Source organism: Rhinolophus sinicus, linkage group LG07, assembly GCF_036562045.2.
Source record: "Rhinolophus sinicus isolate RSC01 linkage group LG07, ASM3656204v1, whole genome shotgun sequence".
NCBI lineage: Eukaryota > Metazoa > Chordata > Mammalia > Chiroptera > Rhinolophidae > Rhinolophus > Rhinolophus sinicus.
Genome location: NC_133757.1, coordinates 35,952,210 through 35,977,215, shown reverse-complemented (window position 1 = coordinate 35,977,215; position 25,006 = coordinate 35,952,210). Strand labels below are relative to the sequence as shown.

At 32.3% G+C, this 25,006-nt stretch overlaps 1 protein-coding gene across 1 annotated transcript in view; it reads left to right on the top strand.

Moving 5' to 3' along the window:
• The window catches only part of PCDH15 (protocadherin related 15), a 1,312,736-nt gene that overhangs the window by 987,653 nt on the left and 300,077 nt on the right, over positions 1 to 25,006 (top strand). Inside the window, exon 11 of the mRNA XM_074339439.1 lies at positions 22,089 to 22,197. Within this exon, the coding sequence (XP_074195540.1) occupies positions 22,089 to 22,197 (109 nt within the window). The remainder of the gene's footprint in view (positions 1 to 22,088; positions 22,198 to 25,006) is intronic.

The following is a 25,006-nucleotide window of genomic DNA, read 5'->3' as shown; positions in this document are numbered from 1 at the left end:
TACTTTGTTTATTTTTATAAAATTTATTTTATTTTTATTAGAAAAAATAAAGTGCAGAAACAAGTGTTTAAAAAATAAATTTAAGGAAATATTTGTGTTGTTTGCTTTATAGACAAAGGTTGCTTTTATATAGAGAGCTCAGGACTTAGCTCCATTGTGTTTTTGGCTCTGGCTCTAAACCAGTATTATCATGTAATTCAGCTTTCCTTTTATATTTATTTATGTATATATTTATATTTGTCTTTATATTTAAGGTTAGTCTGGGATTTTTCCCCAATTGAAACTATCACTCGATCCATTATTGTAGAAGAAATAGTAAATGTTTAGGTTCAGAGTATCTATTCTAGGTGGCTTATTACTATTATAATATTCACTGTGCTCCTCCTTATGTTTATGATTTCATAGTGAATTCCACTCTATAGCAAAAATAATATGTCTTCTCTTCTGTGGCTGTCCATATTTTCCTATTCTGTCAGCAAAACATATAAATTCTATTTTCAAACAAGAGCGAGACATCAATCTAATTCACTCTTTGACCTTCAGCTTCCCCTTGTCTATACAGGATTTGCTGTATCTAAGCAACCTTATTTCCAGTTTTTTATCACTGGCAGAAATGGCTCTGGGACATTGGGTATAAATCTGAGCACAGAAGGATGTCCCAAAAAGGAAAAGTATCACTGAGAGACTGAATTTGCCAATTTACCAGTATCATTTAAATGTGAGACATCTGAGATCATTTTTAATCTCAGGGCTCTTTTAATAAAAACGGATGCCATCTAATAGGTCCATTCTGGGCCAGGCTTCATGCACAAACTATGCATACAGAAGCTGTCCCTCAACACTTTTAATTGATTATCTGCACATATAAGTGTGCATACATTGGTTTCTTCCATGTGATGTCAGTTTGGCAAGTATGATGCTTGAAAAAAATAATGCTTCTGTTACATGATTAATTTTAAATCAGAAGCTAAATATATTTGTATGACATCTCACTCTAGCTCCATTGATTTACTGGAATATACTAAAAGCATATGCCTAGACCCTCCATTCATACACATACCAACCCACAGATTTTCTTATTTTAGGAAATAAATCGATGATGCATTTCACAACCTAAATACCAACAAATATCATCCATGTTGTACCAGTAGCAGATTTTTTTTTTTTTTTAGCTCCTCATTTGGCCTATTTTTTCCTACTTAAGAGTAATTCTACATTTCTGAAAAATAAACAAAAAAGGTTAGTATTTTTTACAAGTTGTATCTTCTTTAGGGTGCCTTATCTCACTGCTGGATTTATGCATTTGGTGTCATTTAATTTGTCTGTAAAACAAAAAAAACCTCAACAAACAAAAAAGTTAATTCTGTTTACATTACACTGCTTCTATGAGGCTCAAGTGAAATAAAATGTGTGATAGACTATAAAACTTTGGAAACATGAATTAGTATTTACGTTATTCATGTTTACAGTTATTACCCACCCTCTGACCTCTGAATAATTTAGTAGAGGATCGGCGCCGAACAGGATGCACTGTTTTTTAATTATCTGTATCATATATTAATTGATCATGTCTTATGACTATATATTTTTTAATTAAATTTTATTGGGGTGACAATTGTTAGTTAAGTTACACATAGATTTCAGGTGTACAATTCTGTAATACATCCCCTATATACCACATTGTGTGATCACCATCCAGAGTCAGTTCTCTTTCCATCACTATATATTGGATCTCCTTTACCCTCATCTACCACCCTCCTCCCCCCTGACCCTCTGGTAATCACTAAACTATTGTCTGTGTCTGTGAGTTTTTGTTTTTTCGTTTTTTGGTCTTGTTAATTTGTTGTTTATAGTTTTATATACCACATATCAGTGAAATCTTATGGCTCTCGACTTTTTCTGTCTGACTTATTTCTCTCAGCATAATAATCTCAAGATCCATCTATGTTGTTTCAAATGCTACTATTTCATCTTTTCTTAAGGCAGAAATGTATTCCATTGTGTATATATACCACAACTTCTTTATCTATTCATCTATTGAAGGACACTTTGGTGGTTCCATGTCTTGGCCACCATAAATAAAGCTGCAATGAACATTGGAACACAGATATCTTTACAAATAAATGTTTTCATATTTTTGGGTAGATAGCCAAGAGAGGGATTGCTGGGTCATATGGTAATTCTATTCTTAATTTTTTGAGAAACCTCCACACTGCCTTCCATAGAAGCTGCACCAATCTGCATTCCCATTCACAGTGTATGAAGGATCCTTTTTCTCCACAGCCTCTCCAACACTTGTTACTTTTTGTCTTGTTGATGATAGCCATTCTAACTGGGGTGAGGTTATATATCATTGTGGTTTTTATTTGCATTTTTCTGATGATTAGTGATTTTGAACAATTTTTTTCTATATCCATTGGCCATTTGTATGTCTTCTTTGGAGAAATGTCTGTTCAGGTCCTCTGCCCATTTTTTAACTAATTGTTTGTTTGTTATTGTTGTTGAGTTGTATGAGTTCCTTATATATTTTGGATATTAGCCCCTTATCCGAGGCATTGTGTGCAAAAATCTTCTCCCTTTCAGTTGGTTGCCTCTTTATTTTGTTCGGTGGTTTCTTTTGCTGTGCAGAAGCTTTTTAGTTTGATGTAGTCCCGTTCATTTATTTTTGCTTCTCTCCTTGCCTTTGTGGTCAAATTCATAAAATGCTCTTTGAATCCAAGGTTCATAAGTTTAGTACCTTTGTTTTCTTCTATGCAGTTTATTGTTTCAGGTCTTTGATCCACTTTGAGTTAATTTTGGTACACAGTGACAGATAGTCTAGTTTCATTCTTTTGCACATGGCTTTCCAGTTCTCCCAGAACAATTTATTGAAGAGACTTTCTTTTCTCCATTGTATGCTTTTGGCTTCTTTGTCAAAAATTATCTGTTCATATTTATGTGGGTTTATTTCTGGGTTCTCAACTCTATTCCATTGGTCTTGTGTCTGTTTTTCTGCCAATACCATACTGTTGTGATTATTGTTGCTCTGTAGTACAAGCTGAAGTCAGGGAGTGTGATACCTCCAGCATTAGTTTTTCTTAGGATTGCTTTGGCTATTAGGGGTCTTTTGTGGTTCCACACAAATCTGATGATTTTTGTGTTCCATTTCTTTAAAAAATGCCATTGGGATTTTGATGGGGATTGCATTAAATCTGTATATTGCTATTGGTAATATGGCCATTTTAACTGTTGATTCTTCCAATCCATGAACATGGAATGTCTTTCCATTTCTTTGTGTCTTCTTCAATTGCTTTTAAAAATGTCTTATAGTTTTCAGTATGTAAGTCTTTCACATCCTTGGTTAAGTGTATTCCTAGGTATTTGATTCTTTTTGTTGCAATTGCAAAATGAATTGTTTTATTTTTTATTTATTTTTCTGAGATTTCATTGTTAGTATATAGGAATGCAATGGACTGTTGTACATTGAGTTTGTAACTGGCAACTTTACTGTATTTGTTTATTGCTTCTAATAACTTTTTGGTGGCTTATGATTATATTTTAAGCTCTTTGACAAAGGGAATCTTGTTGTTGTTGTTGTTTTTTAATCACCCAAAAAAGAATCAATCCATCAGTAATAGATACATACTATATCTCTATTAGAATGTGAGAGAGAGGGACAGAAAGAGTGAAAGAGATAGAGAGAGAGAGAGAGAGAGAGAGAGCGAGAGCAAGAGAGAGAGAGAGAGAGAGAGAGAGAGAGAGCAAGAGAGAGAGAGAGAGAGAGAGAGAGAGAGAGAGAGAGAGAGAGAGAGAGAGAGAGAGAGAGAATGAGAGTGAAAGAGAAAGAGAAAGAGAAAGAGAAACTTTTATTTCAGAACAATTGCACAATTTTGGGAGAACAATCAATATAGACATCATGATCATATATCTTTAGGAAATTTACTTTTATATTTAAGTTTAGAGGGATAGAAAACTAAAGTTTCAATAAATAAGATAATTTCAGGAGCTCATGCATATTATAGAGAACATGGCATATAGTGAATGATATGAATTAATTATTATTATTATTTTTTTTTTAGGTAGAGTAGTGAGGGAAGGCTTCTTTGAGGGAGGGGCTTTCAGTTGACAACTGAGTTATGAGATGGAAAGCTAAAGGAATAGCAAATGCAAAGCCCTGGAAATGGAAATGTTTGACATATTTTAATAAGATATATGAAAATTGTGTGGAATATTTCTATTTAACTTACAGCTTCAGTAATGTTTTAGTCTCACTGCTCTCTGTTTTAGTCTGAGTGCTCTCCTTTCTTGTAATTTGGTGGATGACTGAATGGTAGTAATCTTCATAGTTTATATGCAATACTTTGATTAAGTATATCTGTCAGGGTTCAGTGAGAGTAACAGAGCACATACCATGTAGTTAAGTGGAGGGGATTGAATACAGGGAGCTAGTTACAAATGGATTGGAAGTGAAACAGAGTATAAGGAAGCAACTCAGAAATGAGCAACAGCAGGAAGCCTCTAGTATAAATCATTATCCCTCTTGTTCAATCACAAATCCACAGCTATCTGTTGAATATCTTTTCATGTTTATATACTGAAGGAGACACAAAAAGGAACAAGGCATAGTACTTGTTCTCAAGGACCTCAGTGTCTAGGATAAGAAATGAAAGAATTACAGGTGATTGTAAATAGGCAATACTGTTCTATCAGCATTCAGAGAAGAGAAGATCAATTCCAATTAGAGGTTCAGGAAAAATCTCAAAAAGGAGGTACCATTTGAGCACATCATTTAACAATTTTGATATTGGGAGATGAACAGAGGAGTAGACTTGGGCAATGTAGATGGTTTACACTGAATGGTAAATGTTTTACTTTAGTTTGGCTAGAGAAGTATATGAATGGAAGTAGTGAGAATATGGATAGAAAGATAGTAAGTTGTAGCCAAATCTTGGAGACCCTTTGAATCCCAATCTTCAGAAAATAGACTTCAGAAATTGGGCCATGGGTTGGCAAACTACGGCCTGTAGGCCAAGTCTGGACCGACACCTTATTTTCTTAAGCCCGTGAGAAAAGAACACTTTTTACAGATGAACATTTGCAATCCATTTGATGATAGAGAACATGAACTTTGAACTCCAGTTAAGTGAAATTTTATCTTCCCCACAAAAAGAATTCAGTCCACCTCATTAGTAGATCTATATTACAAAAAAAGTACTCTTATTATTACTTTTTGAATTTTGTATGTATATTTATATGTATGTGTATATTTGTATATTTATTTTTTTTCTTAACTAAGAGAAAGAAAGCCATAGATGCTAGAGGGCAGGGAATGAGAAACACAGTAATGGAACGTGCAGTCAGATAGGTAAGTAAGGACCAGAAACAGTCACCCTACCTACCTAACTCTAGAAAGTCAAAGAGTTTTAAAAAGCACAGGTTGTAAAGTCAGATTCTAGCTCAAACTATACCACTCAGTGATATACCACTATACCACTCTTGTCAGGTTTTATAACAAAGGTATTGTGAAAATTAAACATATAGAGCCAGGCACAAGAAGAATATCAATAAATATTGTTCTACTTCCCATCTTTTCACTTTCTTTTAATAAATAGCTGTGGATTAATTGATTGGGACAACGTATCTCAAATATTTTCTAAGTAAAACTGAACATCCTAGTCTCCTTAACTTAAAAAACTTATTTTTGAACGTTACGAAATAGTTCAAATTCTTTTTTCATTTGAAACTTCACTTTTCCCCATATTTAATTACAAGCCTACTCATTGCTGTATTTGTTCACCAGCTAACTGAACTCAGTTGAAAAATAGCATATACATTCAGTTAAGTTGTGGGTCTGTGGATGTTTTCTGGTACCTGTCTACTAGTTTGAGTACTTTACTTCCAAATGGCCATTTGTGGTATAAACTTAGCAATAGGATACTGAAAGTGGGCTGACCAATTTTTCAAATTTTGATATTTGAATATGTTTCATCCCAAGAATACAATCATAGTTTCCAACAGTAAGAATGAAAAGAATAACTAAAAAAGTCTTAAGTGGTAAGAGTAGGCTGGTGCAATTTAAATTCAAATGTAATATAAACTGTTGTTCAGTAAGGTCATTAAAGAAGTAACATGCACATGCTACTTCCTGTGAGATGTTGCCCATCGTCTCTGTCTTTTTAAGAGTGTGGAGAAAGAAATAAAGGCGAGGAAGTGGGAAAGATCATTAGAAAGGCTTAGAATGGTTTATGTAACACTGTATTGTATATAAAATTTTCCTGAGGTGTTTTTCTAAAACTCAGATTATTTAGTACTATCAACATGTATTATAATTACGTTCACTTTCTGAGGCTTGGCCCAAGAGCTGTGATGTGTTTAAACAAATACTTCTAATGTAAGTGTAATGTAATGTAATAGCGAATATAGTGGGAAATAAATGCATCCTATGTGGAAGACAAACTTACTACCAAGAACAGGAGAGGAAAAAAAAAAAAAAAAAAAAAAAAAAAGCGCTAAAAAATGTTACATTGAACTTTTGGAAAAAAATGGAAAAGTATAGCAGATGCTTACAAGAGACCCTGTGGGCACATATAAAGAATGCTATTTGATAAAGATTTATGAAGCATCTGTCAGTGTCCCGCAGGCACCAGCATCCAGAATTATCCACGACTCCCATGTTGTGGTTGAAGGTACGTAGTAGCCTCTATTTCAAGGAGAAAATAGAGGTCTGAACACAAGCCTGAGTCATATTTCTTTCAAGCATGAAAACTAAGTGTTTCAGTTTGTGCTTCTACAAAATGAGCCAACTCCTACAGGGCCTTTCCGTTTTCTGAGGGATTTAAATGTCGCTAATGGTTTAGTTTGGGGAAATTTTCTATCCTGTTTATGACTCAGAAGCTAGCTGTGGCAGTTGAGTAAGAGTGCATGGGAAATCACGTTATAGGCTGTTATTATATGTTCTCTGCCAAGTGTTTTATACTGTTCAGTGAGGCAGATACAATCCCACTAAGCCTATCTGTCAAAAAATGAGCCTTTATTTTTGCTCACCTTATATTTTTAGGAAATTTAGGTGACGCAAGCTCTATAAAGCATTAAAACCTTGTTGCACTAGTATCCTGCTGTGTATTTATTTCCATTTTAGTGTTTTATAATTTTTCTATCTGTCAAGAGGAGGCTTGCATAATCTTTACAAATCCCCCCCTTGCTGATTAAGTCATGCAGAATGACCTTGGGGTGAGATAGTAGGTCTTGGTAACAAGAGGATACTTATTTTTCTTCACCCAAATTTCAATAACAAGAAACAGACCAAATGTTTAAAGTATTTCATGTTCCAAATCAACATCCAGTAGGGTAAATTTAGTCTTTCCAATGACTGGGATATAATATATATAATGATACCATTCATCTAAATTATTTGCATTCTCCATTTTATTAATTTCAGGAATTTTTCTACAGAGAAAAATGGCAGTGTAGGTTTAATTACTGCTATAGCACTGCAACTTTTCCCAAAGCTGATGCAGAAATGGATTTTATGTTTAAGAATTTCAATTTATCATATTAAATATAACTGGGAAATTCCACTGACTTTTTTTTTTCTCTAGCTAGTTTTAAATGTCAATATGGTCTATTAAATTAAAAATACAGTATTTGAAATCTAAAATCTAAGTTAAAAAACAATAAATTAATCATTTTCAAACAAGTCATGAAAAGAAATATATATATGTATATATATTGAATTTGTATCATAATTTAATGTATAAATTAAAATTTTAATATAAATATAGTAAGATGTCACAATTATTATTTTTTAATGAAAGTTTATTGGGGTGACCATTGTTGGAAAGTTAAATAGATTTTTTCCCCCCTGTCTTCAGAAACTTATATTTCAGTGTCAAAAAGGTAAAATCTAAACACAGGTAACCTTTCCAAATATGTTTTCCATAAACATGCTCAGGACAATGTATGACAGTGTGTTGCTTTAGCTATGATGTTATTCTTTGTTTGTTTGTTTGTTTGTTTGTTTGCTTTTTAGGTGTACAATTCTGTAATATATCACCTATATATCACATTGTTTGTTCACCACCCAGAATCACTTCTCTTTCCATCACCATATATTGGATTCCCTTTACCCTCATCTACCACCCCCCTTCCCCCTTCCCCTCTGGTAATCACTAAACTATTGTCTGTGTCTATGAGTTTTCTTTCTTCATTTGTTTTTTCTTGTTCTTTTTTTTTTTTTTTTGAGTTTTATATACCACATATCAGTGAAATCATATGGTTCTCTACTTTTTCTGTGACTTATTTCGCTCAGCATTATAATCTCAAGATCCATCCATGTTGTTGTGAATGGCACTATTTCATCTTTTCTTATGGCAGAATAGAATTACCATATGACCTAGCAATCCCTCTCTTATGTATTTACCCAAAAAATCTGAAAACATTTATCCATAAAGATATATGTGCTCTGATATTCATTGCAGCTTTATTTACGGTGGCCAAGACATAGAAACAACTAAAGTGTTCTTCGATAGATGATTAGATAAAGAAGTTGTGATATATAGATACACAGTGGAATACTATTGTGCCCTAAGAAAAAAATTATTTTAATAGTCCTAAAAGTTAAATTGTATATATAAAATCAAGCTATGAACCACTAATGTTTCTTTTTCACTGGTTCAGATATATAAGAAAACAAAAACAATATTTTTGTTTTTAATTAATAAAATATTTTAGTGATGCTCTTGACAAGTCCTCATTTGGCATTAGCTTGTAGAAAGGAATATATAGGGCTCAAATATCTAAATAATGCTATAAATTATTACTCTTAATAATAATTGTTCTATACAAACCATATCCATCTTAGAAGCATCTGATCATTAAATTATTTTTGATTGAAGTTTGAGTTTCCATTGCATCTCCAAATTCACAATAATAATATTAACAGTAGAATTTAAAAAACAAGGGAAACCAATACAGAATTTAAATGCTGCTATATAACATGGTTTATATTTGTGGCAAAATTCAGAAATGATTCTATAACTGACACTGTAAAAATGTCATTATATAGCAAAAGAGTGTATTTTGTGGAACAATTATTATATGGTGTATACTCTACATTATATAGAACTATAAGTCTATAAAAGATATGGTCCACTGCTGTTACAGATTTCTCAAAATTCTCAGTGTTCATGAACCATCTATAATTTGCCAGACAATACACTTAATGAAAGAGAATATTGTTATTATGACTATTTGCAATAGTGTTTGAATATGCTGACACTAAAGACTATTTTGTGTTCATCTGATATTATATAACATATCAAAGAGATGAGGAAAAATGCTATCACTTCAATATTCTCATATAAAATAAAGGTCTAATCAATATCTGAAAATTAATATAAAAACACTGAATGAATTCCACTCATGTTTCTGTATTTCTTTTTTTTTTTAATTTCCAGCTCTAAATTATGAACTTGTTTTTCCAGTAAACCCAACTCTCAGTAAAATTTATTACCAGTAACTTTTTTCTTAAATTTTTTCTCTTCCTTTGGATTTTCCTGTCAGCTCTATCGTGCTGTAATTATTTTAGTCCTAAATAAAAGAGGTGTTAGACAAAATGATGTGAATAAGATGGGCACTTTGAGGGAAAGCCTTCTCCTCTAACTTTTCCAGGTAGAAGGATAACCCCTCATTCCTTGTCATCCTCACCACTTTATTCTTTAACTTGCATTAGACTATTGCTCAGAACTCTCACATTCTTAGTGTATCATAATGTATCCTAGAACAGAGCAGTCTAGAGGAAAGCATTCTGCCACCAGAGTTTAAAGACCAAGGTCTGAAACTGTGCTCCAAAACTCATTAGTTAGTTACATGAAGGCTTAATCTTTCTGGAATTCAGCATTCTAAGTGTATAATAGTAACATTAATTTATATCAATCAATATCATATCAATTTAATCACAGACTTTTCTCAACTAAAAAAAAAAAGTGATGTTTTTACAGTTCCTTGTAATGAGATACCCAGGTTAATATTCAATAAATGTTGACTGTTAAATATATAGTTATTCTATTTATGTATAAATTTATTTCTGATCTAGACTATAAGTATGTTGAAGAGAAGGACCATTACTATTTATTTCATTTATGTCATTTTCTTGTTCATAAGCCTAGAATAGAAAGGTCTGGTTTGAAATGGCAGATAGCTTGTAGGTACCTATTTACCTTTATCCATGGCCTTACTGAAATACTTGTGAGGATACAAAAAACAAACAAACAAACATACAAACGAACAACAACGACAAATGAGAAGTTGCATCCACATTGAAAACAAGGAATAGGAATGTAAATCAGATTTTTGCCAGGACTAGTATAAGATCACTGCAGTATTGAAAGAGAGAGTGAAAAAAGTACAGGAAAGGATAAAGAAAGATTTTTAGGTCTCCACCACAGATAAATGGGAACTTAACAATCACAAAGGCATCAGTCAGCCACCTAATAACACATGGCCAAATAAAAAATATAAACAGGGGGGTGGGGGGTGGTAGATGAGGGTAAGGGGAATCAAATATATAGTGATGGAAGGAGAACTGACTCTGGGTGGTGAACACACAATGGGATTTATAGACGATGTAATACAGAATTGTACACCTGAAATCTATGTAATTTTACTAACAATTGTCACCCCAATAAATTTAAAATAAATAAATAAATAAATAAATAAATAGAAATAAAATTTAAACTATAAAAAAATATGTAATCAATTTGTGTTGATAAAGAAACTAGGTAAAGTGAGCAACTGCAATAACAATGTTCAAACATACTTGAATCCCATGAAAAACCCTACGGTATTCAAGGAAAACATTTTATATTCAGGATAAAAAGAAAAAAATACATATTTGTGAAAAGTTATTAGAAAAAACAATTTACTTACTTTAAAAATGTTGAGATTCTAGTAAAAACTCAATAAGGAAGAACATGTGAAACATGAGAGTAAAGGTGAAATGAAGGACTGATAGAGAAGAAAACTGGAATAATAAAATTAAAGAGATTAAATATAGAAAATATAGAACTGAAGAATGCAATATTGTTAATTACTACTAATAATTGATACTTATTTAGAACTTGCTAGAAGTATTTCAATTTTTTTTACAAGCATTTCTTCCGTTAATTAACAATCGCTTAGTAAAGAAGTTAATACAATTCTTTATTTTTATGGCTCAGCAAAGGGTGAAACTCACTGAAGCTAGTAACTTAAAAACAAAACTCAGGCTGCATCTTCCCACTTAACAAATTATACTCTTACCATATCACAGTACTCCCTTACATGTTTTAGAATTCTTTCAGATTATAGATATTTTGAAAAAGGGAATAAAATAATAATGATCAGATGGCCAAACAAAAATATAATCAATTTGTGTTGATAAAGAAACTAGATAAAGTGAGCAAGTGCAATAACAAAGATACAGTAGAAAGAAAAAAAAAAAAAGGAACTTTAGGGATTTATAAAGCATTTATGTTGGATAACTGAAAGTATTCAAAGCATGAATACTTTTATTAGTAAAGCAACTAAAATTTAAAAAAATCCAAATATGTTACGTTTATTTCAAGATAAAAGCAAATTTCTGCAAGACAGTTAAAGAGAAAATACAAAGAAAACGAATATTAGGTAGAACCCAGATTTCTGCTCCATAGAAATCAAAGCTAGCAAACCATGGAGGAAAGTTTACAATTAGAAGAAACATTTGTGAATAAAAAACCAAAACTTGAGTCAAATTTTCATTCATTTATGAAACAATTAATATTCTTATATATGCAGGGAATCACAGTTTCTTATTAAAAATATATTCAAGGACATATATGTCAGTTGACTGTTGAGTAAAAATAAAGAACGTTAAAATAATTAAATCACGGTTTAAATAGTTAGACATGAACATTGAAAGCAGTAAAACAAAATAAAATCTAAATACAACTGAATAAAACTTTAATCTATATATCTCTATACCAATATCTGTCTTTATATTTGGAACTGAATTCAGGAATGTAAAATAATTCTTAAAGAAAATGTAATATTAAAATAGTTATGTGGTTTTCTATTCTCAAATTTTATTAACTAAGACAGCAGTTTTGTGGGGTGCATGTGTGTGTGTGTGTCTGTATGTGTGTCTGCGCATTTTGGGAATTGGAAGGATAGAAGTGTGACGAATCGGAGACATTAACAAATGCAATTAGATGGTATTTTCTTGTTTGTCATTCCATCATCTATATCTCCACCAATTTTTGTGGCAAGTTTTCTATAAATCCAGAATATTTGGCACCTAATTCCTTATTTTAAGTCATTGCATGTCTTTCCAACATTTAGTTTTCACACACACACACACACACACACACACACTCACACACACTCACACACACTCACACTCACACTCTTAAACTTCATAGGTCTTAAAAGAGGAAATTTGAATTTCTATTTTAAATCACTGTAGACATGGAAAAATTAAGATTTTATAGACAATATAATAGAATATAATAGAAACATAAGATCCTTAGGTTTTCAAAGGAGATTCAATTTTATACACATGTACATTTAAGACAGAGAACAAGAGGGAAAGCAAACAGTTTTTATAACTAGTTTTAGTTTTGTTAAAAAAATAAAAAGAAGATTAGTTCAACTACAGATTGGAGAATATTAGATTGAAGCATTAAATTTTAAATATTGAAACCATAATACCTAAAAGTGAGTATAATTCATCATTTATGTAACTTTCAAGTGGTGAAAGACTATCCAAGCAGATATCAAAAAGAGAAAAGGGGATTTATTTGAGTACATAAAAATGCCAAATTCCTAGAAGTCAAAAACAAGCAACATTAAAAGGAAAACAACAAACTGAAAATATTTGTAAGACTGATGACAAAGTGTTGATTTCTGTGCTATGCACTTATGCCATGGAAATAAAATTATAAAATATAAAAATTAGAAAATAAAATAGTAAAGTAAATGAACAGAAGAAACACAGATAAATATGTCAAATAAATTATGCTAACAACCAAAGAAATACAAAATTAAACCTTATAGTTGTTGAGCGATAGTCTAGAAATATATCACCCATAGTACTGACAACTGTATGTTATTGTAAAATACTCACACACTACTGAGGAAGAAACAAATTATTATGATATTTCTGGAAAGCCATCTGGCAATTTGTACAAAAGAGTTCAAGATGTCCTCATTCATTGATCCAGAAATTCCACATCTGGGAATCTAACCTATGACTATAATTAAGAGCACAACAAAATAATAAATACATATTATATTTTGCCAAGACAAGATAGGTAACTTAAATGTACAACTATAAAGCCTAACTTATAACATTAGTGGAAGTTGCACATTATCACAAACTGTGTTTTTAAAGCATATGTATTGGCTTAGAACACTGGTTATGATATAATGTGAGGTAAAAATAATCAGCAAAAGGTATGTATGCGAAATGGTGAAATTTCACATGTGTAAGTATAATATGTAGATATTTGATAACTACTGTCAGAAAATACCTTAAAATATTAATAATGGTTATCCCTGAGTTGTAGGATTTTAAATATTTTTGTTTGCATTTTCTATACTAACAATATACTTTAGGATTATTCTTTTTTATCAGAAAAAAATAAAATTAGTACTTTTGCTATTTACCTATAGAGGTTTTCCATTGCCAACTATATAAGAATTAAACTACACAGTTTTTGAGGCACGTTAATGATGCTCTTCAAAATATCCGTAGAGTCTATCATCCATCTGTCTGTCTGTCTATCTATCTATCTATCTATCTATCTATCTATCTATCTATCTATCTATCTATCTATCATCTACCTACCTATCTATCTATCATCAATTTTTAACAGCCTCTATCAGATACAAGCATATCCTTTATCTCTACCAGACTCACCATGGATGCATGAATTAAAATTTGCTTTATTCAAATTGCACATGCTTGAATATCTCTGATTCTTGTTATTTTGAATGACTCACTCATAATACTTGAAGATATGAGTTTTCTATCAGAACTCTTGCAATATTTATTGATAGATGTCTTTATAATAAATATTTCTAGATTAACTTGTATACATGTACTTTGAGTCGTCATCTCCATGACTGTGATCTCAATAGTTCCAGAACTCTTATCCAATTTATTTTATGCAATTTGAAAACTGATAAGAGTTTTTTGCACACAAGTTCTTAATAACTTATATAAATCATCTGAATACTAATAAATTAAGGAGTTGTGACAAATTGTCTATAAACAATAGAGTGGGGAATGAGTTTATAAATTAGATACAAAACTGCAATGTGTCTGTATCTATAGAAAGAATTTAACTGAAGTAAATAAGGTAAAATGAAACGTTCATTTTAAGTGAATATTCAACTCCCTGATATACTCTCTTAAAATTATGTTTAGGTATAATCATTAAATAATTTGGTTTGCAGGTTTTACATCTGAATCTTGGTTTACAATTAAATAGTAATGACAGATAGTCCCTTCCCTGCCCTTCGTACTCTCAAACATTTGATTAATTATGCAATTCTAAATAAAACCTTCAAAATTCATGACAGTGTCCTGTTTTCAGGAAATTGTGCAAGATTTGGTATCAAATAAGATTCCAGCTTGAAATGTAAAAATTTCCTCTCTCTCTGCTTATAACTTGGAGTTAATTTTAATACCAATGTTACACAATAAAAATAATCAATTAATTTTCATCACACTATAATAATTTTCATGTAGTAAGCACGTCACTTACTGTCTTATTTATATACATTGTTTTATGAGCTTCTTACCAATTATGGAATATAGATATTATTAACATCACTTTGAAAATCAGGATTCAAGCTCTGAGGGATTACATAGTTTAATGGAAAGTTGCATTGCTATTTATAACGTGTTTCCCGAAAATAAGACCGGGTCTTGTATTAATTTTTGCTCCAAAAGACATATTAAGGAGTATTTTCATGGGATGTCTTATTTTTTTCATGTACAACAATCTACATTTATTCAAATACAGTCGTGTCATCTTCTGGAACATCGTCAAAATGTCCTAAACATGTCCGTCTGGCTGGCAATCTTAACAGGCTTATTTTCAGGGTAGGGCTTATATTCGGGGAAACATGGTAAGTAAGTTTGGAATGCTTTGGCATAAGATACAGGAGTTCACTGCTCAGTCTACTGGAAGACCATTTCTGTGAAGCACTTTTGAGCCCATATCTGTGTATTTTAATCTAATCTTATGGCTACATTATTTTTTCCTATAGTTGTATATAGTAATTTGTGAGTACAAAGATCTCAGAATTACAAAAAAAGTACTTATAAAAGACTAGCATGTATATCTGAATGGCCTACAGGAGCCCAGAGCAAAGCTATGGTCTATGAGGCTCAAGAATACTCTAAATAATCATAAATTGAGAAGCTGTTTATTCAACAGTTTTTGAATGCCCAGTGTGTCACATTGGTTTCTAGTGCTACAGATCTAAAAATAAATAGACTTCATCCCTGCTCTCAAGTAAGTTACAGGCAAGTACATTTTTTATTTAACTAAAAAATACAGTTAATAAGAGTGTTTGATAAATTTTTATATGGATGAGCACAATATTCTCTGGATAGAGAATATTCACAAGGAAGAGAACATTTTAGAATACTTGACACTTTTTTCAGACAATCTGATATTTCTGCCACTTGAAAAAAGCAAAACAAATCAAAGAAAAAAGCAGAAATGGTGGTACAAGTATATACGTGTCTTGTGGGTATGTGTGGACATGTTTGATTTGTTCTTTCTTTTTCTGTCAGTTAACATATAGAAACACACAAGAGTATGGCTAAACATTTTCAAAAGCTGCTGGGAAAAGAGTACCTTTGTTATATAATATGAGATGAGAATAACAATATTCACCAAATTTTCTTTCATGTAGTCTGAATCTTATTTTTTTGTTAAAGGAAGTGTTTAACATATTTAAAGTACAAATTGGATATTAAGGTTTTTTTAAATGATATTGAAACATACTTAATGCATGTTGGAATTTCTTTACTAATGGATGGCATGAGCCATGCTTCCCACAGTCAGTAGAAACTACTGTGTCTGATCCTTTATTTTAGTGTGTATCTAATCATTATAGTAGTAGAAGTAATAGTAAACTACAAAATAAAGTAAATAGTAAAATATTAACCAAAGCTTTGTATCTATGAGGGAAAAAAAGATATTGAAGAAGAAAAGTGCCTAAGTGTAAAGAACACAAAAAATAAAGACAGCAATTTAATAATAAATAAATAATAAATTCAATAATTTAGATTTTCAATTATATAGTTTGCTAAAATTTAAAATCACTTAATTATCAGTGTTAAGATATTTATAGTTGATGATGAATATTTTATTTTTAATATAATTATTCTCTTTGTAAATCTGCATGATTATTATTGGATAAAAATAGAGACCACTAATCTCAGCAATGATGAGTCTATTATTAATAGAAGGGTGGATATTTGAAAGAGTCAAAATTAAGAATGATAATAATTGAAGATAATATCCAAATTTGTCTTCTATGCCAGAGACGTGTGTTTCCATACGCTCAACCCACCTTTCCAGGGTTCTCACTGAATATATTCTTCTTGAGTTTTCCACTATACCAAGGCAAAGCGTTCTATAGAAAACTCTTGAAGACTGCTATCATGTCGTCATTTAATTTAAAATACTTTAGCAAGTTCAGTGTAATACTATGTGTATATTACTCATGTGAAGACATCACTCAAATGCTGAGTTGAAGAACATTTAAAATTCAAACAGTGCTTCAGTTTTCTGTATCTCAACCAAGGCTTTACTAATCAAATCTACTAAATGTCAAATATGGGTTTTTCCTTTTCAGATTTACTGCCTCATTGATTTATATAATAAATTATCAATATTAGTTCCCATTCGTGAAATGAAAATTTTTAAAGATATCAGAATTGCCTAAAATTATTTTAAAGACTGTCTAGCCATGCATTAAACAGATTTAAGAACCACATGAATCGTGTGCACTTTTATCTTAAGGGATGGTAGCTTAGGCTTCATGCTGTAGTTTTATGGCCATGACTCCTTTTTGTCTGACGCTAGCTGAATTTGTGAAAATATCTTACCTAAGAAATCTTTTTTTGAACATACCTTTTATGCAAGGTATTAGTTTAAACCGCTAAAAGAATAAAGAACTGGGACTTCCTTAAAAAGTTGTAGAAGCAATAACCACCCTTGCATACCTCAAAACTCTAATTGTCTACTGTTATCTTCTCAGAAGAATTCAACACTTGAGCATGAAAACAATTGTTTTAGATAAATTCAAAAGACAAAGCACCTTTCCAAAACACTGATGAACATGAAGCATGCATCTCTATGGAATAATCCTGGGTTTTATACTCAGAGAATCCCATAGTCCTTATTTCTCTAGGAGACAATATATTTTGCTATTGTTTAATAGTTTCTGTGATTATCCTCATAATATGAATCTCTTTGTATGGACTTAATTCATTTTAAGGATAATGTACCATTACTAAATATATCAGGGAATTTAACGCTGATGGTTCAAACAGCAATGAAATGCAACTCTGCATCCTATGCATGTTTAACATACATTTGCTTGAACAGAATTCAGGAGACATGACTCCTTCTCCAATATAAAGCAGATTTGCTTTAGAGGCAAAGTACCAAAGAACATTACAGGACTGAGTGTGTGTGTGTGTGTGTGTGTGTGTGTGTGTGTGTGTGTGTGTGTGTTTTAATGTCTCCTGGAATTCAACTTGATTAACAATATATGTTGAAAACGATCAGGTGCTAGGCTGTGGGTTATAAACACAATTAAGATAATTATCTGTTCACAAACCAATAAAGCTTTATGTAAAGAGGTAATTATTGCAATTATACCATGATGGAGGAACAGTTTGATCTTTTTCTTAAGATACACAAGCATATCTGAGCCATGGGTAAATTTCTTATTTCTTCAGCATGTACTTTCTTTAGTAATCCAAACAGGAAAAAGTTAAAAGTTAAGAGAAATGAGGGTGGCAGGAGAGGACTAAGGAGCAGTAATTGCTATCCAATTGAAGAGACTCTGTTCTTCAAAAGAAATGTATCTCTGAACTATTGGCCTTTTCACAAGAACTGTGGACATTGTTCTGACAATAACCACCATTGACCTATTTTCTTAGTAGTAGGTACAGCAACGTCTACTTGAGAATAGTGATCTCTTACCAGATTGGATATTTCAACAGAATACAAATTGACAAAAGTGTACTAAATACATACTACTTACCAAACCTTGTAATTGATTACATGTTCTTTCTATACAATTCTTGTTTATTCGAAGGAATGGTTTTCCTCTGGGTTTTTCTTCATTACGTGTATACCCCTTCAATGCCTGGTTGTATCTACTATAGAGATTTTGGTGGAAAAGTTCAAGGAAATGATACATGTAATTTATGTTGCTTCTTCTAATTCATACATATTTAATTTTTTCACTCAGATAAATGCTGTTAGGTTGGTACAAAATTAATTTCAGTTTAAAAGGTTTAAACAAATTGCAAAAAACGCAATTACTTCTGCACCAACCTAATACTTATGTCTATGAAAAATGTATAAATATTTAACAGTATCATCCTAAACAAAACACAGTGTCCTTTAATGTTATATATAATCATGCATCCCTTAACAATGGAAAAATATGTCGTTAGGTAGGTTCGTCGCTGTGCAAACGTCATAGAGTGAATTTACACAAACCTAGATGGTATAGCCTAATACTGTAATTGTATGTGCTATATTTTCATATGATTGGCAGCACAGCATGTTTCTTTACACCAGCATCTCCATAAACACATGAGTAGTTGTAGTGTAAGCTCTCAAAGTTGGCTCTTCTTTTTGCAATGCAAGTGCCTGACTTAAGCTTTGGTTGCCCAGGCCTCCACCTCAAAGCTGGATATCTCTCAAATTAACACATTACCAGTCACAGGATGAGACAGAGTCAGGACATGTTCCCCATTGAGGCTCTTTTGTTTTAAAGATCTTGGTTGATTTCAAAAACTGACCATTTGGGCTACTTGCTTTTTGTTTGTTTGCTTTGCTTTTGTTTTTTCCTCTTCCTGTGCTTTGAATCCCTCCTCTTATGTTTCTAATTCACCAATAAAGAACTAACTAGCCTCTCACCCCAATAAAAACAGAACCCCAGACCCTTGCACATGGGTTCTCTCTGTCTCTCTCTGTCTCTCTGTCTCTCTGTCTCTCTCTCTCTCTCTCTCTGTCTCTCTGTCTCTCTGTCTTTCCCCCTTTGACCTTGCTATGTGACCCTTGGTGTGCCATGTATGTTCCACAACTTGTAGATAATAAACTCATTTTTTCTTTAGTTTCCTAATCATCATCACTGAAGGGTGTCTTGTAATTGTAATAAAGACCCAAGGGTCAGTCCAGTGGTAACATAGATTTTTTTCAGGGGCTATGTCTGTGGGAAGCTCCATGGCATTTCTAGCCCATAACATTACTGTTAATAGAATGAGAAGGCACAAAGCAGTAGTGCTTTGCACTATGACATTTTGTCAACTACATCACTAGGGCACAGGGATTTTTCAGGCCCGCTGCAATTTTATGGGACCACTGTCTTGCATGCAATCTGTTGTTGACCGAAACAGCATTATGTAATGCGTGACTCTATTACTAATGTTAAAAAAATCTTAAGATTCAAAGATCAGAATCTAGTTGGGAGGTAATCTTAGACATCATATTTGAGAATTCATTATTTTCACCTTTAAACTAGGTTTTCTGAAAAACTCATAAATGGTAGCATAATGAAAAACAAACACTTTCTTAAAATTAGTTACTACCGTGTTTCCCCGGAAATAAGACTGGGCCCTATGTTAGTTTTTGCTCTAAAAGATGCATTAGGGCTTCTATTCAGGGGATGTCATTCAGAAATATCATGCTTGGGTTTATTTTCCGGTTAGGTCTTATTTTTAGGGAAACACAGTGGTATTATAGGACAAGACGCAAGTTCAGTCCTAATAAGTTTTTAAGACAACTACACTTCTCCCGATTTTCCATAAACTTATTGAAGCTTTTACCAACAGTTTTTTTTTTTTAAGTGATCCCCACTAGTTCTGTTTATTTATTTATTTATTTGTTTGTTTGTTTATAATATTAAAATAGTACAGAGTATGATACTTATGTGGTCAAACAGGATTGAATGGATTTAAATAAATATCTTTAGTCCCACTTACTTTCACTTCCAGACCCATCCTCCTGAGATATTTACAGTTTTCTATTTTCTCTTTTTAATTTTTCTGATGATTACCAACATAATTCCAAATAGCACCCTTGTTTTTTTATTTCTTCATTTCTCATCATGTAATGTATGAAAGATGAACAATTTAATTAGCACTTCTCCCTCCTTTTTGTTTTTGTTTGTTGTGTTATTTTTAGTTTTTAATGTTTATGTAATTTTAAATAATATGATTAAAATTCCATTGTTCATTCCAACACCTTCAGATAGTCGAGAAAGATGATTTTAAACTAATTCTCAAAGCTGACAGTGCCCCTCTTCCTCTCCATTTCACTCTTCTCTACCCCTCACCTTTTTTTCTCTCTCTCGCTATCCCTATTCTCAAAACTACTATACATTGGTCACAGAGCAGTGCCACAGAAGTAAGCAGTGAAGGCAACTAGCAGGGATGCCCTACATATTGTGATCTGCTCACATTTAGCATTCTAACAGAAGAGCTCAGATTCAATATTTTAAAATTCTACATAAGTAATTAAGTTACTTCAAAAAGCTGAAGTCTACTTAGGAATGCTTGGTATATTTCCCTGACTATGGAAGATAGGATGGGATTGCAGGAAATCCTGAGATTTATAAATTACTCTTAAGGTCTGAGTATAGCCACGCTTTTGGGAAAGCGACCAAGGATTTAATGAATTGAACCAGTCTTTGGCTGATACAATCAGATTCCTTTGAGAAATGACTAAGAGCCAATCAACCCTCAACTCCTAGATTCAAACATATGTACTTCGGAGAGCCTCAGATTTGTTCAATTTACAGAGAAATAGAGGTATTACATGGGTGTTGACTGACTTTGGAGAAGGTTCATGTGTTCTTGGGATGGGGATAGAAAGGTGGGAAGGATAGGGAGACAGACAGAGAGAGAGAGAGGTGGGGGGTAGAGAAGAGTGAAATGGAGCGGAAGAGGGGCAGAACAGGTAGTGGGGGAAAGAGTTTAGGAAGAGTGTTGTATTATGTGAGAAGAACAGTAGTCATCCAAATTTAATGGAGTGATTTTGATATTGATTTAAATTTTCATGGCTCCAAATTCACGTTTAAAGAAGTGAATAGAACATTAGCAAGTTATTCCTGCCTAAAGATCTTTATTTTTAGGATAATATTGATAGTGTTTAGACAACTGAGAGCCTGTTAGAGACTATGAGCTCAACAAAGCCACTATAATGCATGTGAGCTCCAAAGTATTGGTCAATTATTATCTTTAATTATTCCAATTTCAGTAACTTAATGTAACTTAGTCATACACTTATAGTTAATATATTAGTTTGGTGTAAAAATAATTGCCAATAATTTGCAATTATTTTTAACCCTTTAAACCATAATTACTTTTGCATCAACCTAGTATATACACAGGAAAATTAAGTTTGCAGACTTTCCACCGTATAATTGCACATTGGAAAGTTGGTGAATTTAATTGTCCGACATTTTCGTATATATATCACAATAACAACAAACTTAATAACATAATTTAATCAAACTTAAATATTGTAAATAATGGTTTAATATCATTACTCTTTTTTAAAGCATGCCAGCATTATCTATTGCTCTTCTTTTAGAAGAAATTTCTGTATAAAGTCCTATGCATGTCATTACTGTGTCTGTTTATTTTGAGTTAGAGGACAACTTACTCCTACTTCAGATTTAAAATTACTAACCTAAGGTATTATATAAACGTAAGTTTAACTGCTGCCCCAGTTGTTAACTAGCTGTCCAAACTGTACTGAGTATCAGTTTTTCCTAAGATACTAGTAATGAAGTTGAACAAAACTCTCTGAATTTTTTTTTTCCAGGAAGAACTGAACCCCATCATTGTTACCCCACCGATTGAAGCCATTGATCAGGACCGGAATATTCAGCCACCGTCAGATAGGCCAGGCATCCTCTATTCCATCCTTGTTGGTTTGTATCTGCTAATATTTTACACTCTATTATCATTCTGAAATAATATTTAAAAAATTGTCTTACATCAGAGTAAATGCCTTTAATAACAAAGATTTTTTTGAAATAATTGTTATTTCTAAGTATAAATAAATTTAAAAATATTTTTTTCTCAGATTTACTTTCAGTAGAATGTGTAAAACAGCAAATAGAAAAACTTCTATTGAAGAAGCAAAACAACTTTAAAAAATAGGAGATTAATCTATGAATTGGCAGTTTTCTCATCATGTCATAAGGAATTCTCTAAGAAAAAAATGCAAACTCAATAGAAAAACTTATACTGTTTGCTCTACTAGTATTTTATCATTGGTGAATACAATTACATGATTCTGAAAATGTATGACTTAATTAAATAAGGACATTTGGAGCCATATGGGAAAAAGAGAAAGATCATAATTAGCCCAAGGGCACGTAATACATTATACCCTTGGCTAATTTTTCCTTCAAAAATTTCACAGAAGCTGTCTTAATCCATCCTTGTGCATATACTGCTAATTGCACCCAAAGCAAAATTGATGAGAATTTGATTATGCTACCCAAATTGCTCCCCCCCCTCAAATTGCTTTTGCTAAAATATGGATGTTGCTGCTTTGTATGGTTTTTAGTCTCTAGAGAGACAGATGCATGTGAGACAGACCATACATCTCTTAATGGTGTTGTTTTTGAAGTGTGCTTGAATAATAATTATTCAATGGAATTCTACATTACCTTCAACCCCTTCCTATTCCCATGCCTCCAGCCTGTGTGTATACACACATATATAACAACACAATAACCTTTTTACATTAGACAGATTCAAAATATGATACTATAGCCTACTTAGAGATACTATCTGTAAAGAAAATTCAAGTAATTCAGTTTCAAGCCTTTGGTCTACAGAACTACACACGTATCATCAACCAGTTGTTGATATTAGACTATTAATTTTTTAAAAAGCTCTATGAACCTAAGCATAAGTATCTTTTAAATCTATAGTGACCTTCATATAGATAAAAGGATATAGGCATTTTTTGTTTAACTGAAGGCTTGTTGGTATGTCAATCACTGCTAGATACTGTAGATAAAAATATGAGAGATTAATGTTCTACATTAAGGAGGGAGAGAGTCCACAGCTAGAAACATGTCAACAAGTAAATCAAAACACATAGCCCTAAACACTATAAATAAAGTATGAGCCACATATCATGAGGGCTCACGGGAAGAGAGTGCTTGGATTTCTAAGAGAGGTGCTTAGGAAAAAATATTGTATTTTAGCAGAAAGACAGATTTCCAGGTAGAAAATGGGAGACAAATGATCCAGACAGATGATGCAGCATGTGCAAAGTCCCATGAATGAAATTTAAAGATAGTCTTGTGGAGGCATGCTATTAGAGTGGGCTGGTATCCACTGACATTCATAAATTTCTTTCACTTTTAAGAGTTACATTTATTCTTTCTTTCGATAAACAAATGACCACTCTAGGTAGCAAGAAGACAGATTCCTCACTTTGTAGAGCTGGTTTTCTGGCAGCAGAGACAATATAATAAGCAAATAAATAAATGCATGTATTACAAAAGATCAGTGGTGGTCAAGCAATGGGGGAAAAAATAGCCTGCATGAGTGGAAATGGAAATCCAGAAGATGTGTTGCAATATAAGTTGCCATATTAAATATAATGATCAGGATATGCCTTATTGAAAAGGTGGGGTTTGAGCAAAGTTTTACAGATGTTGAAGGAGTTAGCCATGTTGATATCTGAGATAAGAGTTTCTGGGCAGAGATAAAAGCTGGAGCTTGCCACGGGGTTTGAGTAATATCAAGGAAGCCAGTAGCACGGGAAAGGAGTGAGGAGGAAGTAGAAAGAGGGCTTGAGAAATAAGAGGGGGCCAGTAAATATAGTCGTGTATACTGTTAATCTACATGGTTTTTTTTGTTGTTGTTTTTTTTTTTTTACTGTGGGTGAAATGAGGATTGCTTACAGGAATTAGAGCAGAAAAATGACATAATGATATGAAGTTTCATCAGGCTGTAACTTGAGGATGATAGGTAGTCCTAAAGAATAGATATAACCTCTAACAATAACTTTGCTTTCATAGCTGTGTTAAATACAATTATATCCTTTCATAGTATTTACATTTCTAGAAGGCACGGCATTGTAGGGGTTGAGAACATAGCTTCTGGATTTGTACTATCCATGTTCAAATCCTGACTGTAACACTTGCCAGTTATATAATTGGTTCAGCAAGTTACTAACCTCTCTGCCTCAGATTGCTCCTCTTTAAAATGGGTTTGATCAGAATCGATCTTTCTATAAAAGCGTTTTGAGGATTTAATCTAGTAGATTGTAATAGTGTCCAGAAAAATAGTTAATGCTCCAATAATGTTAGTTGATGTTATAATCACCATGAAAAGTAAAGCATGTTTCCCAAGTCATATGATACTGGTAAGAACAGAAGTGTGCACGCACACACACACATACACACACACACACACACACACACACACACACAAACACACACAGCATATAATTGCATCCTTTTCTACATTCTGCCCTTTCAAATGCTATGTAATCTTTCATAGAGTCTATTAGGATCTTTTCCTCATACCTTTCTATTTTATTCTCCAGAATTTAGATTTTAATTTTAAATAAACTCCACCAAACTAAAATGTTTTTTTGTATTTCTTTTCTTTTTTGGATTTTTTGTTGTTATCTCTTTTACCAGGAACTTATTACTAGCTAATAAGGTGGAGTAGTGTGAATTATTAATATTATTATCCTTTAGGCATTAG